General features: G+C 35.4%; 2 protein-coding genes across 8 annotated transcripts; both read left to right on the top strand.

The window, feature by feature from the left end:
- The first annotated feature begins 162 nt into the window (after positions 1–162).
- Positions 163–9,509, top strand: ubr-1 (E3 ubiquitin-protein ligase ubr-1). Its single transcript, NM_058830.7, has 17 exons — positions 163–329; positions 384–634; positions 841–1,143; positions 1,201–1,492; positions 1,552–2,193; positions 2,551–2,879; positions 2,929–3,690; positions 4,031–4,254; positions 4,303–5,076; positions 5,134–5,292; positions 5,341–5,511; positions 5,730–6,309; positions 6,863–7,333; positions 7,380–7,535; positions 7,589–8,179; positions 8,244–8,317; positions 8,830–9,509. Exons 1-17 carry the CDS (start codon positions 176–178, stop codon positions 9,071–9,073), a joined length of 6,177 nt encoding a protein of 2,058 aa, NP_491231.2. The 5' UTR covers positions 163–175; the 3' UTR covers positions 9,074–9,509.
- Positions 9,510–11,232: 1,723 nt separating this feature from the next.
- Positions 11,233–18,576, top strand: unc-11 (Phosphatidylinositol-binding clathrin assembly protein unc-11; the record flags this gene model as incomplete). Of its 7 annotated transcripts, none has more annotated exons than NM_001375252.3 (10): positions 11,233–11,338; positions 11,475–11,578; positions 11,880–12,193; positions 12,681–12,956; positions 13,469–13,961; positions 15,018–15,137; positions 16,002–16,163; positions 16,693–16,780; positions 16,940–17,091; positions 17,619–18,565. In NM_001375252.3, the coding sequence occupies 10 exons, from the start codon at positions 11,268–11,270 to the stop codon at positions 17,765–17,767; spliced, it is 1,929 nt and encodes a 642-aa protein (NP_001361961.1). The 7 variants fall into 7 exon arrangements, with proteins under 7 accessions (NP_001361961.1, NP_001361962.1, NP_001361960.1 ...); NM_001375251.4 differs by having other exon boundaries at positions 11,235–11,338; positions 16,946–17,091; positions 17,619–18,575; NM_001375250.2 differs by lacking the exon at positions 16,002–16,163 and having other exon boundaries at positions 17,619–18,575.
- Between the last annotated feature and the right edge of the window lie 28 nt (positions 18,577–18,604).

The following is an 18,604-nucleotide window of genomic DNA, read 5'->3' as shown; positions in this document are numbered from 1 at the left end:
TGCCTCCCATCACTGCTTTTTGTCCTCTCGTTCGCTTATTTTGATATGGTCATCAGCAGCATAATCGGGGGGTCGGAAAATAATCAATATATTTTATTTTCTTTTACGAATCCTCTTTTTCTTAGATGAAATGCTCCTATTTTATCAAGCTACCGATTTCAGTTCGACTAATGGAATGATTGTCGATTTAATACAATCAGCTCGACAGGGTGAATGGGCCCAAGTACGCCAGCTGCTGCTCAAGCACTGGCTTGTACAGGTCCCAGAGGTGTTCGAAGTGAATTCGGATTTGCCATGGGACAATACAGCCGCGAATGAACGAATTCTAGGTGGGTTTTTTTGAAAAAAAAAACATATATATTAAAAAGCCAATTTTGCTTCAGGTTCCCAAGGAGAGATTCTCCTAGCCCCACTGGTCAGTGCATTTGTACTAGACGTTCGGAACACAAAGAGCACACTGGAAGCAATGAATGGCATTGCCGGAGTTGATCCTGCAAGACGGGGACAAATTTGTGGCCATGTATTTAAAAACGGAGAACTTACGTATACATGTCTGGATTGTGCCACTGATGGGACATGTGTCATGTGTCTTCAGTGTTTTGAAGTTTCAATTCATAAATCTCATAAATACAAAGTGAGGATGCCTCAAAATGAATCAATTTCCACAGAAAATTTCTGAAAAAAAACATTCAGATTTTAGCCGAAACTTGCCCTTTTTCTCGAAATTTTAAACCAACATAGACAAAATCTTGAAAAGTTTTTGATTATTTTGAGCGAATATGAATGATAAAACACGCATATTTAAGTAAATCCAATTTATAATTGAAAAAAAATTTCCAGATGCACTCTTCCTCCGGTTCGGGATATTGTGACTGTGGTGATGCAGATGCATGGACAGAAGGTTACGCATGTGCAAATCACGAGAAAAAGGACGATGAAGAGGCGGCAGTGTTGGCTCCAGAATTGAAAAAACGATGTGAACAGCTGGTGGAAATCATTTTACAGTTTTCCCTTTCAATGATCACTCATAAAGATGATCTCAAACTTCCCGAAATTTTCGAGAAAATGAAGCCAGAGGTTACAAATGAGGCACAGCAATATTTGACGGTTCTTTACAATGATGAAACTCACACTTATGAATCTGTTAGTAATTAATATTCCGAATTTCAATTAAATCTTCAATTTCCCCGTTTTTTCCAGGTGATCAAAGTTCTGGAATTGTACATACATTGTACAAAGGATCAGGCGATGCTTGTAGCCACAATTGTCGATCGAGAAGGTCGAAGTGCTGTGAAACTTGGCAGTAAGGCTGATTGCACCAAAGCTAAGGATGATGTTCAGAGAAAAACAGCTCGAGATCCAACGTCAATTCGAAGATCATCGAATCATAATCTACCGTTAAGTGTTAAGGTTATGGATACCACGCTTTTCGCGCTTCAGAATTTTTCGATCTCCCTTCTTACTTGGCTCAACACACAGATGGATGTTTTTCGTTAGTTTTTATTTCTTTTTATTTCTTTTCATTATTCGAAATCGTGTTTTTATTTTCAGCTCCCCTTCGCGAAATTGTTGGAGAAATTCTGCTGAGTTCAAAGTTTGCACTGAAAAAGAATTACACGCGGAAAATGAAGTCAGAGGATCAACGTCTAGTTGCCGGAATTATCAGAAATGTTATGGTTTTGCCGGATGATGAAGAGGAAGAACTATTCGCACTTGATGGAAGAATGGATGTTGATGAAATGGATGACGACGATATTGGTGGAGAAGCTCTGCAAATGGAAATTGACGCGGATGATGAAGAAGAGATAACAGCAGCGTTGGCAGGAGTTTCAGAACATCAAGAATCTCCAGGTCCTTCACGAGATTCTTCAACATTCACAATGCTAGAGAATATTCTTCTCCAGGATACACAAATGTGGAAAGCTGGAAGATCGATTTTGCATCAAATGCTCATGCGGACAGTTTTCATGATTTATGATCAGAAAGTTCGATTTGCAAAGGCTTTTATGCTACATTATAATGAAATTTACGAGGATTTCATTAAAGATGATCATGAGATGGATGTTTCAGTTGTTGGGTTATCAGTTCAATTCATGACTGTTCCTAGTCTGGCTCGGAAACTTGTCGCCGAAGATCAAGCATTCAGTGTGATATCGAAAGCGATTCGGGATCAGACTGATAAATTTGTGAAGTGTGAGTTTTGAAAATATCAAACCAGACGTGGGCGGAAATTTTGATTTTTGGCAAGTTTCCGGAAGTTGTTAGACGGAAACACTTAAAACTGGGATTCTTTTTTGAAATTTTTTCTTATTTTCTTCAGCTATTTTTATAAAATTTGCTTACTTTTCAAAATAGATGTGAGAACATTTATACGATGCGTACAATTTTGCCGATTGAAATTGAAATTCTCAAATTTTCAAAAAAGAAATGTGCAAAACCACAATTTGCCGAAAAAACGAAAACTTCGGCAATTTCCGTTTTGCCGGAAATATAGAAATAAAGCCGCCCTCCCCTGTATCAAACCAATATTTGAATTTCTCTAATTTTCAGATTACAATGACGGAAAAATCGCGAGATTTGATTTCACAAGTCGCTCATTTCCACCAGAATTAAGAAGATCCCTTCATATCACTCGAGATATGGCCTATATCCTGAATGCTGTGCCATCGGAAAGCGACTGGAATCGAGAACTTATCGATGGATTTGTTCAAGGATTCGCTGATTTTCTGCTTTTCCTGCAGCATCTGCAAGGAATGGATGAGGTGAAACGACAAGCCGTTGAGCATCAAGTGTGGGAATCTGAGTGGGAAACAGCGTTCAATATCCTTTTACGATTGAAAGACGCGATTTCGATGATTATTGGATGGGCAGAAACTAATGTGAGTTTTCCTGAAGTAATTAAAAATCTCAAAATAATTGGATTTTCAGGAAGAAGTTCATAATCGTCTAATGATAATGTGCCTTGAATTGATGAATCGTATGCCACCTGTCTATACAAAATCCGAGGAGGATACCTATGAATTGACGGTCACTATCAACGGAGAATCATGTCGAATATCACATTTTGACGTGCTTAAATCATCCACCTCGGTCCATCAGCCGGTTGTTCGAATTATCGCGGGTCTCTTTAGTGCTTCGAATTACACGGGATTTTTGTTGAATAGAAGTAATAATTCACATACGAGTTTGAATCAAGAAAGAATCAAAGAACTTATCAACTGTAAGGACGAGACGAATCTCTACGAACTGAGTCTCCGAGTGCTCGTCCTGTGTGCACAATCCAACGCGACACTTTGGAGAAGAAATGGATTTTCGCTGATAAACCAGATTCATAATTATTTCTCTCCACTCTGTCGAAATGAGATGTTCGATCGTGATGTTCTGATGATGCAAGTAGGAGCTGCACTCACACCGTCAACAAAATTCATTTTCCACCTTCTTCATCGATTCCGTCTCTTTAAATGGGCTACATCCGAGTTTGAACAAGACAAGGCGAATGAGAAACCAGCGAAACCGGAATCAGAGGATCTGAGTAAGACGTTGGTGATGATCGCTGAAGAGTTCATACAATGTCTGATTCTGATTCTCTGTGAACGGTATACATACGGAGTTGGAAAGACTCGTCCGATGGATCAGATGAAACGAGAAGTTATCCATATTCTTTGTACTGGATCTCATACGTTCAGTCATGTAAGACTTTTTTAACTACGAAGCCTCGAAAGACCGAATTTCATAAGGAAAATAAATTTCTCAGATAATTTTTATGGCTGTTCAAAATTTCGAAAGATGACCTAATTTCCTTAAATACTAGTAGCCTGTGTCTAAATCAACAAAGAAAAATGTAAAAAATAACACGATAGTCTAATACAAATTCGACCGCTGCGGCAAGGAAAAGTTGAAGAAATTGTATTTTCTTGAACCGCCTTTTAAAATAAAATTAAGTTTCGTTTTTAAGGTATTATCGGCCATTTTGGGTATAATAAAACAGAAAATGAAGGTTTTTATTCAAATTAACTTCTAAAATTTCCAGATTCAACAGAAAATGTCACATGATATCAATTCGAAGCGTCTTTCTCTTCATGAAGCAGTAAATCTGGTTGCAGACTTCCGAAAGCCACTGGCCACCACAGCTGGACAATTCCATTGCAAAGAGTCGAGCCTTCCAACCTATTCACCATTCTTCATGCATTATTCAAAAAGTGATCAGTCAGCTGCTGAACAGAGTCAGGCAAGAGTTCGTGCGAAAATGGAAAAGTGAGTTATTGAGTTTATATTTTACTATCAAAATTCAATACATTTAAGGTCGGTTCGAGCTTGTGCGCCGCCTATTCTTCCGGATTTTCAAACATTTTTCGAGCGGATTCCCGAAATTCTTACCACAAATGTTCTTATTCACGTTGTTCGTCTGATTATCGATAGAACAGCTCGACGTAGCCGTTTCTCAAGTGATCGTCTCTTCCACAAAACACTATATCTGATCGGAATCGCGTTAAACGAAGAGGAAAAGAATCCATCTTTCGGATTTACACAACGTGCAGAGGAATCGATCGGTCTTTTGTCGCTTTTAGAAGGACTTGTTGGAAAACCAGAGTCATCGATTTGTCCGATCCTTCTCGAAGTGACCGTCGAGAAATACAGAAAATTGATTAAAGCTAGAGCAGGTGTTCCTGAAGCAGCTCCAGCTCCTGAAAACAAGCCAGCACAATCCGAAGAAGAAATCAAAGCGAAGCGAGCTGCAAGGGCGGCGGAAATGAGACAAAAAGCGATGGCAAAAATGTCGAATATGCAGTCAAAGTTTATGAAGAAAATTGAGGACGAAGAGAAGAAAGACGAATCACAGACACCTTCTGAAAAATCTGAAACTGTTGTGAAGAAGGACGACTATGATAATAAGCATTTCTTCGATGAAGATGTTGTGAAGCAAGTTGGTCACGATTTTCCGGTTTGTATCGGTGCAAATAAGTGGCACGCGGAGCTCGTGAAACCCCGAACATTGACGTGTATTCTGTGTCAAGAGGATGAAATAATTGCACCGCAACAGGGAAAACCAATGGTTTGCGCAGCGTTTATTCAACAGTAAGCTGGCTAATTGAGTTTTTTAAAAGTTATTTTACAATTTCTTTTTTTTTTCAGATCTCAACTTTTCACTCATAAGAACAAAAATGGAGAGCTCATGACGGCTTCAAGTGGGACAATATCTACACGTGATCTTCTAACAGCACCAGCTACACTTCAATATGGAGTTGATGTTTCCACGTGTTCACATAGTATGCATTATGAGTGTTATCGAAGGTTCATTATTCTATAATCCAAAAAAGTCTAAATATTTTTTAATTTCAGTCTCGCCGAAGCGAATCGATCTCGCGAGAGTTTGAGAGCCCGTCAAGTTGGTCAACATTCGCATAAAATGGTTGATACCGAGAATGGAGAATATCAGTGTCCGTTGTGCAAACGATTGTCGAATGCGGCGATTCCAGTATTGCCAGCCTATCAGCTGACGAATCAAAATGGGTGCGTTCTATAGAAAATGGAGTAACTGGCCAAAAAATTTTAAAAAATAGAATTCCGGACGCTACGGTCAAGAGTCAAAAAACGAAAATTTTCCGATTTTCCGCAAAATTGAAGCAAAATGCTTTGAAAGTTAACCATAAAATTCATTTTTCATAATAAAACAAAACATTTTACAGTGTATTTCTTTAAACTTCTTTAAAATTATCTTATTTTCTCAGCTTCTCCACTGTCTCTGGAGCCGGAAAGGAGAACTTTGACACATGGGTGGCACGAGTCAAACGGAATCTGGAAATGCCGCTCAGTTCGGAATCTGTCAGCAAGAAGGGTCATAGTAGGAAGAGATCACATTCCGAACGATCACTGCTGGATCTTGAGAAGCTCAGCAAGGATCCGGATACTGCCAACACGTCTGCTGGTGTATTACAATTTGGAGCCATGGAAATGAGTAGTGCTACACATATGCCAGCGTCTGCCGAATCTCAAATGCTTATGACAACGTCACCTTCTCAAGATGACGTAGAATTCTATAATGAATTGGCTGCGATGTTTGTGGATCAAGATGTGAATAATACTACATCACCGGCAGCTACACCTGAAACAATCCCAGCTATAGGTTCATCGTCTCGAATTCCTGAATCTCAAGAAAGTGGAAAAAAGCCGTTGAGTAGTCAAATCCAGCATGTACTCTATTCACTAATTCGACCATTCCCCGCGTTGATCAACTCGAATCGTATATGTTCTTCTTCTTTTGAAGGTTTTGAGGAACCAATAAAAGATCTTGGGAAGAATATGATGAAGGTTGGTTTGTAATAAAAATTTGGATAGTCAAAAAATAAATTCCTTTAAAAAAATTCTAGCGATAATTATTTGTACATAGTAAAAATCATGGACAACTTGAAAATTCTAAGTTTTCTCATTTTTACAAATTTTTAAAGTTTTGGAGTTGTGATTTTTTCAGCAAAAATACGGTACTCGCCGGTCTCGACACGACAATATTTGGTCAAATGCGAAAAGGTGTGCACCTTTAAAGAGTACTGTAACATCAAAAATTTTTAACATTTTAGTTATTCAATAAATTCATGTTTTATTGAAAAAACTATGAAAAATCGATAAAAATTTCGCAGCAACAAAAGTTTGAAGTTACAGTACTCTTTAAAGGCGCACACTTTTTTTGGCATTAAACAAACATTTGTCGTGTCGTAATTAAAATATAAAAACTATTAGAAATCTTAATTTTTAAATTATAGAGCTGAGTAAATCCTATTTAAAAAGTTATATAATAAAAAATTGAGATTAAAACATTTTACTATGATTTTTTGGAAATTATATTTGACAAAAACATTTATTTCAGTTCCGGAAACGTGGCAATGAGCTGAAGACGAATTTCATAGAAAAACATCTGAAGGGGTACGTGATTTCGACAGTTACCTGGCAAAGTACTGCTCACGTGGCTCGAGCCATTTCATCGTACCTCCACTACGACAAAAAACCACTTTTTGGAGCATTAAACACTCGTCAAAGAGATTGTCTTTCTGCAATGGCTCGTCTATGTGCATCACTATCACATAATATGCAGTTCTTGCTTCACGCAGTCTCCGACATGCTTCGAGTATTCCTTTGTGAACCACCGAGACCGAAATTAGCTCAAACACCGGGATCTCCGTTGCTAAGTGCTCCGTCGACATCTTCGTTCACACCTGCACCTGCTCAAATTCCGCATTCGGGTACAAACTTTGCATTTTTGGTGCAGTTATTCAATCCAGCTGGTCCGAGGAAGAATGTGAATCTGAACATTTTGCAAATCGATATTTTGAGTTTGGCGGTAAGTGAAGAATTTGGAAATTTACTGGTGAAGCTTAAATATTAAGATTTCTCTGATGATGACAATCGGATGGACGTGGAACAACGGAACACAATCCATGAACTCCTCGTCAACGCATCAAAAAGCTCGATTACTGACACCTGATGGATCTGTAGATGAGGCATATGTTCTTCGTTTGTCACTTTTGGCACATTATTTCCAAGTAATTCTTATTTCATCGGAAGAGCAGTTTTGTTTTAAAATTGTGTATTTCAGATCATCGCAACACACTCAGAAGCGGACGGAAATGATGTTAATATGGAAGAGGAACAGGAATCACAGATGGAAGTGGATCCGGTTGCTGCTCAGACGATCAGGAAGCTTTACGCTCTTTGTCATCCATTTGATGGGCCATTGCGACGAGTTGATATTCTTTGGAGGAAGATGGAAGAAGGTGCTCAATCTCTACTTCGTCCGATTGCTCTTTTGTATCATTTCATCACACTTGTCGATCCACCAGAGGCTCTGAAAGATCCGTCAATCAATAGTTCGGAGCCATTATTCCGCTATCTGGGTTTACCGCATAAGATTGAAGAACAAATCAGTGGAAGTATGCTCGAAAAGTTGTTCACAATGTGGTCATCATCGATTCCAAGTGATCAAGCTCTTCGACAGGATCTTGTTGTTCAACCAGTTCGACCGAATCTTCTTGTTGAATTGCCAGAGAAGTATAGTCAATTAATAAATCAAGTTGCCACATTCAAATGTCCAACGATACCGATTGAAGAGTCAACGTCAAATGTTCCGACACTATGTCTAGTGTGCGGAACTATCCTCTGCTCACAGGCATATTGCTGTCAGAAAATTGTTGGTTTTTAAGAAATTTAATTGCAATTTTTTAAAGTTTAAAAAAATTGAAATTTTCGTTCAGATCAACAAACAATCATATGGAGCATGTCGTTATCATATGTCACAGTGTTCCGGATCAGTGGGAATGTTTCTACGGTAAGTCGTTGTTCACAGGCCTGTCGTATTGAAATTGGCCGCGAAATCGAATGAGAAACTCTAACATGTGTCGATTTACGGATCTGGTGTACTGCACGAGGAGAAGTGTTAAATTTGATTTAATACACAAAAAAAACAAAAAAATTTAATAATAAAATGATCAAAAATCAAGAATTTTAGCCAGAATGCCTGATTTTTGATATCAAAATTTTGATTATAGGCTTTTTCGTATTAAAAACATTCAAATTGCTAATTTATTTCAAATTAATGGTTTTTCTGTGTGAATCTATGCACTTTTAAAGATTTTGAAGGTCTCCAGAGATAATTTGCCAATTTGAATGTTAAATGTGAAAATAATCAGCGAAAAAATACCACAATTTATAGTTTAAAACAAAAAAGCTCTCCTCGTGGAGTACACAAGCTCCGTAAATCGACACATGATCATTTTCTAATACGAAGGAGTTTGGTATACTTGAAACGAGAAAAAAAAACATAAATTTATACATTTCCAGAGTTCGAGACTGTAGCCTTGTATTGATGACGACACGAAAACGCGGTTGCTTCCGTCCAGCACCATATGTCGACGAATTCGGAGAGGTTGATCAAGGATTCCGACGTGGAAATCCCCTTCACCTGAACCCTGAACTCTATCAGAAGCTGAAGTCTTTGTGGCTTCAGCAGGGTATCACTGAAGAAGTTGTGAACTACAATGAAATTGACTTCCGCAATGTGCAATACGATTGGGGTCATTTCTAGAGAAAAATCTTCGAAACGACGGTGCCAATTAAAATTGATGTTCTATTTCTTGTTATAATTAATTGCGCGTTCTTCATTTGTTTTTCATTTTTCTCTAGCTCATAATTCTACTTTAATGGTTTTTTTTCTGTTTGTAACTATTTGAAATATTCCCGATTTCTTTTTTTCCCTGTTTTTTCATTACCATATCCTATTCTTATTATTAAGGTGTATGATTCGAATGTAAAGTCAATCAAAATACTCGTTGTTTTTGCGTGTTTCCCCCTCCCCCTCTAGATGGTGCCTACACAACATCCCATTGCTAAAAAGGAATTTTTTTTTTCTGTGACCACTATTTCTCTCCGAGTTTCTCTTATTTCTTTTTTTTGCAGTTTCTAGTTGTAATTTTCCTTTGTACCCTCTTTTCCCATTTGCACTGAATAAAATGTCTGATTAATTTAAGGACTTTATCAGCTTTTTTCTCATCTTATTGCGATAGGAATTAGGAACTGTTGGGGATTCAGTTCACTTTTAGGCTTCCTGGTAAATAATATAATACGGGAACTCAAAATTCTGAGAATGCGTACTGCGCAACATATTCGAAGCGTATAATATCTCGCAGCGAAAACCACAGTAATTCTTTAAATGAGTACTGTAGCGCTTGTGTCGATTTACGGGCTCGATTTTTAAAATAATTTATTTAACGATAAAATATCAAAATTAATGTAAGAAAAAAAAGAGAAAATATCACGAAGAAACGTAGGAAAAACGAGCCCCGTAAATCGACACAAGCGCTACAGTACTCATTCAAAGAATTACTGTAGTTTTCGCTACGAGATATTTTACGCGTCAAATATGTTGCGCAATACGCATTCTCAAAATTTTGTTTTCCCGTAATATCCAAGAATGCTGAATTTTCATAACAATAAAAATAAAAACTCATTGTCAATAGATCCAGTGTTTATTTATCTGTCTAACCGTCTAAAACTCTAACTTTTCAGTTGACTCTCGCTCGATAGGTATCATTTTCATTAAAATGTTAATGTTTATAGTATTCTTTCCATACAATTTATGTGCCAACCACCTCTTCTTTTTTGCATTGAATCCCCCGATGGCGTCATCCTTCTCGTCCTCACCATTTGGTGTGTCTGTGTCTCTCCGTCCTATCCACTATCTTTCATCCAGATTCCCGGTTTTCCCGAGAAAAAGTGAGAGAGAGAAGAGGCTACTGCGCGGCGACACTGGCTGCGGACACCCTCACTCCTCTACTTGTCTCCATCGATTTTCGCTGGTTCGTCGAAGCCTCGTCGCCAACACAACTTCTTCTTCTTTTTCGTCCTCTTCTTTTCTGCCACACGCTTGCACAGCTTCTTCTTCTCATTTTACGCTGTCTACTTTTTTCGGAGGGGCCATACCCCCACACACAGCTCCTTTTATTTGGCAGTTTTGGCATTTTTGAGGAAAAGTTCTGATAAAATGTATGAAATGACGTTTATTTTTGTGCTTTCCAGTTTAATCTTTTGTTGAACTTGATCGCAACATAAATTTATGTTTCGAAATCTCTCTCTCTTTTTTGGCAAATCCCTGCGGAAATGAGAAAAATTTGAAAAAGAATTGATGATTCAGAATTGGAATTTTTATTTGTATTTATTTTTTTGAAAAAAAAAACAATTTAACTTGCACTTTTATTCTTCAGAGCCAAAAAAGAAATGGCTCAAAAATAGAAAATGATCATTTTTAATCAATAATTGTAAATACCGTACTTCATCTGAAGGCGCAAGCGGTTAATTCATTCCTTGAGTCTCACCACGAATACCGTAGTTACATTTAAAGGCGCAGGCCTCGACGAGTGTTTGTAAGCGCTTTTTTTTAACTTTCAGAGATTTTATTTTTTCGTCATTTTTTCCAAAAACAAGGAAATCAATTCAGTTTTTGATTGAATATGTTTCGAAAAAAGAAAGAACTGTCAATCACACAAATTCACATCAATTTCCACTCGAAAAACGGCACAAAACGATGTGTTTGGAAATGTTCTTTGGCACAAAAATCAATAAAATTGCCAAACTCTTTTGTGATTGTGGTTCCTGCATCTCTCCGTTTCCCCCAATTTACCTGATCACTTTCACGTTCTTCCGTAACTGCTGACGCATTGAATGCACCTGATTTTGTTTGCTTACTGCAGGTAGACCGACGCCAACCCCCCTTGCTGCTCGACATGCAGACTATCGAGAAAGCGCTGCATCAACCGATGCCTTTCACAACCGGCGGGCAGACTATTTCAGACCGGTAAGCGATTTTTCTTTTCGATTTCTTGTTTTAAGTTCGAATTTTCAAGAACAAAATTGTTCTAAATTCAAAATAAAAGTGTATGTTTTCAAAAATTTCAAAAAATCAGTGTTAAAATGTATAAAATAATTTTCAGATTGACAGCTGCAAAGCACTCTTTGGCTGGAAGCCAACTTGGCAAGACAATATGCAAGGCGACTACCGAAGAAGTTATGGCCCCGAAGAAAAAGCATTTGGATTGTTAGTTCTTGATTTTTTTAAAGCAAAAATCTGAAATTCTGCATGTCACAGCTGTGGGAAAATTGATTTTTAATTAATTATTGTCCTGGTTTGAGTTTGTCGCTTAAATTTGCTGATTTTTCACTTAATTTTGTTGATTTAGCCACATTTAGAGCTAAATTTGGTTGCAAAATAAATCAAACATTATGTAAAATTCAATTTCCAGCAGCTGCAAAGTAGGCAATTAGGAAATTTTTCGCTGAAATTAGCTCTCGAAATTAGTTTTTTTTGCCACAGGTTGAGTATACGAATATAATTCCAGACCTCCTTCACTGCACAAATGAGCCAAATGTTTCGATTCCATCAATGGCCAATCTTCTAATCGAACGGACTCAAAATCCAAATTGGACCGTCGTTTACAAGGCTCTCATCACAATTCACAACATTATGTGCTACGGAAATGAGCGATTTTCGCAATATCTAGCCTCATGTAACACGACTTTCAATTTGACCGCGTTCGTGGATAAGGTTGGAGGCGCCGGCGGATATGATATGTCTACACATGTCAGACGGTACGCAAAGTACATTGGCGAGAAGATTAATACTTATCGAATGTGTGCATTTGATTTCTGCAAGGTATGTTGGAGAATATATTCTCTAAATTCAAAAAAAAAATTAAAAGCTAAGTAAATAAAGTAAATTTGTGGCTTTAAATGGCAGAATATAGATCGAATATAACTGTAAAAATTATAATTTTGCAAAAATTGAAAAAAAAAAAACGATAATTATTTTAATTTAAAATCTTGGTATTGCTTTTATTGTCAGTGTTTCAAAAAATTTTCCTTTAAAAATGTGAAATTATCGATTTTTAGGCCTTTTGATATTTTTCTTTCTGATAATATAGTTTTTATCAATTAAATTTGTCTGAAAATTTACAAGCTGTTTTTCATATCAAATTTTTTTTAAATCATGAAAACCCAATCAGCATTGCAAAAAACGCGGGAATTCAAAAAGATTTTTTGCAAACTTGAAAAAAATCATCAAAAATGTTATAAATTTTTTAACAGTTATTTAAAGCAATTTTTTTTTGACTCTACTAATTGACGAAATATGAAATTTTCAGGTGAAACGCGGTCGTGAAGATGGGCTTTTGCGTACAATGCACACTGACAAGTTGCTCAAAACAATTCCAATTCTTCAAAATCAAATCGATGCACTTTTGGAGTTTTCAGTGACCACTTCAGAGCTGAATAATGGAGTTATCAATTGCTCATTTATTCTTCTTTTCCGTGATTTGATTCGATTATTTGCTTGTTATAATGATGGAATTATTAATGTGCTTGAAAAGTACTTTGATATGAACAAGAAGCAGTGTCGTGATGCTTTGGATACTTATAAGGTAAAAAAATACTTTTTTTTTCAATTTAAAAAAAAAAAGAGGTCTTTGAAACTTAATTTTCCAAATTTTCAGACATTTTCAGCACAACAAGTTTACATAAACTTTGAATTTTCGAATTTTATGCAGATTTTAGTTTTTTTTTTGCGGGAAAAAGTTATGAAAATTTGATAAATGATTCTTAAATTCAATTATAAAAAATATATCCTGTTTGCGCGGGAATTAAAAAATAATTCAGATTTTTCTAATGTTTTTTTTCAAAATAAAAAAAATTGAACATTTCAGAAAGTTACAAAAAACCGATTTAATCGGAAAAATCGGTTAAAAATTTTTATGATATTTTTTTCAATTTTGTAAAATAAAATCTGGCTTTTTGATTTTTTAATTTTCGGATTTTATGCAGATTTTTTTTTTTTTTTCAATTTAAGAAGCTTCGATGTCAAAAATTAAGAAGAACACAAAAATATTAAAAATTTCATTTCCCTAAAAACTAATAATTTTCAAAAATTTTGCAGTCCTTCCTCACCCGACTCGACAAAGTTGCCGAATTCCTTCGCGTCGCCGAATCCGTCGGAATCGACCGTGGAGAGATTCCAGATTTGACACGTGCTCCAGCGAGTCTTCTCGAAGCACTTGAAGCTCATCTCATCCATCTCGAAGGAGGAAAAGCTCCACCACCAACTCAACAACATGTTGCACCACATCAATTCACCACTGGATTCGCATTTTCTCAACAACCACAACCGGCACTTGGTGACGCTGAACGACAACGGTATATTGAGTTGGAACAAGAGAGATTGAGACAGTTTGAAGATCAGAAGAAATCGATTAATTCTGCAAATCCATTCGCAAATGATGTCGCTTCGGCTGCACCTGCTCCAGCTACATCAGCTGCTCAGCCGGATCTTTTGGATATGTTCCAATCATCGGCAGCTCCAGCTCCTCAAACGGCTGATGTGACGAATCCATTTGGGAACTTTGCAGCTCCAAGTGCCTTCCCAACGAATGGTACGTTGAAATTTTCCGAAATTAAAGGAATTGGCCTCAGAAAAAGATCGAATTTCATAAGGAGACTTTTCAAAAAATTTAACAAAATTTTTTATGCCATAGGAAAATTGAAAAATTGAAAAAAAAATATTTTTTAAATAAAATTATGCTGGTTAAAAAAAAAACATAATTGTCTTCTAAAAAGAATAAAAATTGCCAAAATTTTAGACTACTTTACGATAAATTTTTTTTACGGTTTTCAGGGAAAATTGAAAAATTGAAGATCGAAAAATCCAAAAAAAAATTTAGAAACTTTTTTTAATAAAATTTTGTTCAAGTTACTTTGTAAAAACCATTTCAAAAACATCTATTTTTATTCTGAAAATATGAAAAATCGCCAAAATTTAAGATTTTTTCGAAAAAGTAGAAAAAAAATCGAAATATCGAAATTTTTTTCTCTCTCATATCGAATTTTTTTTCTCTCGTTCTTTTAAAAAAATGTTTCCAGAGAAAATCGAAAAAATGTTTTTAAAATTTACAAAACAATTTGTTTTTATAAAATTTTTTATGTTGATTTAAAAAAAAACAAAAAAAATCTGAAAAATCGAAAAATTTCCGATTTTCGTTTTTTTTTCAATTTTCTTCCTAATCATGCCAACTTTCATGTGCTTCTGCGGCCGGAAATTAATTTTTATTTGATTATTTCTCCATTTCGGTTACTTTTGTCACTTATCCTACGGTTTTTCCGTTAATTTAGCCTCATTTTAAGCCGATGGCTGCTAAATTTCGTTTAATGTACCTAAATCGATGAAAAATATGCAGAATAGGCTTGAAAAATCGGGGATTTTAGCTGAAATTAAGCTATTTTGAACAGTCATGAAAATAAATAATTTTTTGAAATGTCTCGTTATGAAATTCTTTTTTTTTGTTGGTAATTTTGAATATTTTTAAAAAATCAGAAAAAAATATTTCGCCTTAAAATTTAATTGCTTCACTAACATTTAACCCTTTGTTTCCACAATCTATGTTTCTCTCAAATCTTCCTTTGTTTTTTTTTTCATTTCACCTATGTTTTAGTGCCACCACCAGCAGCACACTCGGCTCCATTTGGAGTTCAACCAGCACCGCAACATTCAGCTGCACCATTCTATGCGAACCTTCATCAAGCTCCTCCAATGCAATCGCAAGCTCCAAATGGTGAGTTGTGGCGTTGTGTGTGTGTGTGTTGATTTGCATGTGTGGTTTTTTTTGCTTGGAAAATAATAATTTTTTAACTTAATAATTGGGGAAAAAAATAAAAAATTAATCGAAAAAATTATTAAAAATGCGCTGAAATATCGGTAAAAATAAGAAAAAAAGATTTTTAAAAAATCGGGGAAAGTCGAAAATATTTCCGAAAAATTAGAAAACGAAAATTGTCGTTTTTTCTATATTTTATAAAAAAAATATTATAGGCGGAATTTTTTTGTTGAAAATTGTAAATTGACACTTTAATAAATTTTGAAAAAAAAATTTTTTTTTACATAAAATTCAATTTTCGATATTTCTATATTTACCTAGGAATTTTTCAAAAATTAAAAAAAAATATCAAAAAATCGGATAATTCATTTATTTTTCCTCTAAAATACTCCAAAAAGTTGTTAAAAACTCGAAAGTTTTAGATTTTTTCAAATTAAACATTTAAATTTTCTCTTAAAAAAACGTATACTATAATATCAAAAATTGAAATTTTACGTTTTTCAATCTTTAAAAAAATATTTCCAATGTGCCTCTGAAAACGCCAAAAAACGTTTAAAAAATTATCTTTTCGATTTAAATTTTTTAGAAAAGCGCTTTTAAAAAATTCTAAAAACCGAAATTTTCGATTTTCAACCTCTAAACAAAAATTCTCAATTTATTTTTTTCCGGGATTTTTCAATTTTGGCTTCTTCTTTTAAAATAACTTTTAAAAAGCATGTTTTGGTGGTTCTGAATATTTTCTCCTCCGTCTTGACGTCGTCATCTTCTCGTTGTACCTCTGGAAATTAGAAATATACCAAATAGAAAGTGTGGCAATTTAAGAGCCCGAAAACCCATTTATAACTGCTCCCGCGGCACCACAAATGCACAATGCGCCGCCCGTCCCACCACCACCAGCATCTCAGGGGGCTCCAGCTCCTATCAATCCTTTTGCTGATCCTTCAGCTACTGCTGCTTCTTCAGCACAACCGTTTGGGGATCCAGGTGAATTAACTCACACTTACTTACCTTTCGATTTGTTGCTAAAAATACACGGCTTTCTTTTTTTATAACAAAAGGGAATTTTTTCTGAAATATACTAAAACTGGTCCGACGCGACCAAATTTAGCATCGAGACTTCTCCAAAAATTTATAAATTTACAGAAAAAAGAGCCAAGTTTCGTTAAAATTTGAAATTTCTCAGATTTGTTTCAGTCGTAGCAGCTGGAATACATTTTTATTGAAAAATCATCTTTCATCGCATGTTTTGGGAGTTTGAACCGTCCGAAATATGCAATAGAGGGAGATTTTTCATTTAAAAATTGTATTCCAGCCGAATGAAACGATTCTGGGAAATTTTAAATTTTAACGAGAAAAGTAAATTTTTGAGAAGTTTCAGTCTATTTCCGCAAAAAAAAACTCATTAACTCTACTTCAACATTAATACAGTTTTACAGTTTTTCATAACCACCCCACATTTCAGATGACTTCAAATTTGAACAAAAAAATGTAAAAATTAAAATATTAATTCCAGGTCATCAAGCTGCTCCATTCGGATATCCAAATGCTCATCCAGATGATCTTGCTCGAATGACTGCACAAATGTCATTGAATCAGCAGGGGTAGGATTATTTTTGTCAATTTTAATGCAATTTTTGTTGCAATTTTTTTCGTGACTCACGACACGAACGAACCACTAGGGCTAGATTATACATATTACCTTTTACAAAATTTCACAATTTCTAAAGAAAATCGAAAAATCTTGCCTAAAAATATCTTAGTTACAGAGCACCGGCCGGCTGGAATACCACAACTTCTGCCGTCTCAAACAATCCGTTTGGAGCAACGTCGGCTCCTCAGCCAATGTATACGGCTCCAATGGGAATGTATCAACAACCATTTGGTGCTCAGCCAATGTGGAATCCTGCGATGGGTTAGTTTATCGAAAAAACGAGGAATTTTTTTAAAATTAGAATCTCGGAACAATTGAATTTTTATCTAATTTTTCACAATATTTCAAGATTATTTTAAATGTGAAAATCGATTTTGAAGCATTTTTTGTTAATTTTTGCTTCATTTTCGAAATATGCTCATACACCTATTTTATACTAAAATATAAAATTTAAACCTCTGGAAAAAATTCAGTTTTATTTAAAATCGAAAAATCGGTGGAACATTTCATATTCCAGCAATTTTTGGATAAGCGGAAAAATAATTTTGGACAAAAAATAGCAAAACATTTTTGGGTTGGATTTCGGGCCAAAAAACCAACAAAAAAAATTTATACTTAAATTTATTAAAAAACCGCGAGAAAGTGAGCAGTTTTTGGTTTATTTTTTGGTCTAAATAATACCAAACAAAAACAAAAAAGCCCCACGCCTAGAATAGGAATTCAACCATTTTGTGGGCGTGTCTGGCACTATATTTCGGTAGATTTTCAAAATCTTATTTTTTTTGCAGCAGCATACGGTCAACAATATGGATACGGACAACCTGTTCCACCACAACAGCAACACCAAATTCAATTGGTTCATGCAGCGATGGCTGCAAAGAACGCTGCACAAGCTCAACAGGCCCAGGCCGCCTCAGCCGATCCATTTGGATTATAGTCTAGTCGTCTATTTCTCTCTATCTCTCTCGTAACATTCCCTGATTTATTTTTTTTTAATGTAAAAACAAAATGATAGCCTATTTCTATTTCTTGATATCCCCCAAGATTCTCCAATTTTAGAATTTCCAGTAGATTGTGCAAAACTAATCAAATAGCGAAATCCAGGTGCCACTCCAATTTGAAATCACTTAGTATTCCTTTTTAACCTTTTTTTTTCAAAATTTTTGAATAGTCAAAGTATATTGCAATCAAATGTGTCGTTTTTTTGCATTGAAAAATTCGGAAAAATCGATTTTTTTTCTCGATTTTTCAATTACCCCAAAATACCGAAAAATCAGAATTTTTCGACGTCACCCTTGATTAGAATATATATTCCAGTAAATTGCCTTTTTCTTCGGTCGAATTGTCATAATTTTTCATGCTCTCTAGATACAATGTACCCCCCAAAATTCTTCAGATTCGGCCAAATTTTCGTCAGATCAGTGATGTTTTCCCCCTATCTCTATCTCTGCGTCTTCCAGTCTCTAGCGGCATTTTTTGTTTCATTCTTTCCACCCAAAAATTTATTTTGCAAAACGCACGCTTCTGTGTCCTATTTAATTATTTGAATTTTATATATTTATTTATTGACTCCCCCTCCCCCCCCCGGCTCTCCCATTTTAAGCGCTCGTGTTTCATAGCAATAAATTAAATTATTTTCCATCCTTCCTTTTTTTAGATTTTGAAATTTTGCAACTTTATCTCTATTGCCAAGAAGCGATGATAGATTGATTTTTCAATTGATGCAATAAATATTCGTAGATTCCTCGATTCACGTCATACTTTTTTGTTGTAA

Source organism: Caenorhabditis elegans, chromosome I (assembly GCF_000002985.6).
Source record: "Caenorhabditis elegans chromosome I".
Lineage (NCBI taxonomy): Eukaryota > Metazoa > Nematoda > Chromadorea > Rhabditida > Rhabditidae > Caenorhabditis > Caenorhabditis elegans.
Note: the sequence above shows the minus strand (reverse complement) of the source record. Positions and strands in the feature narration are given on the sequence as shown.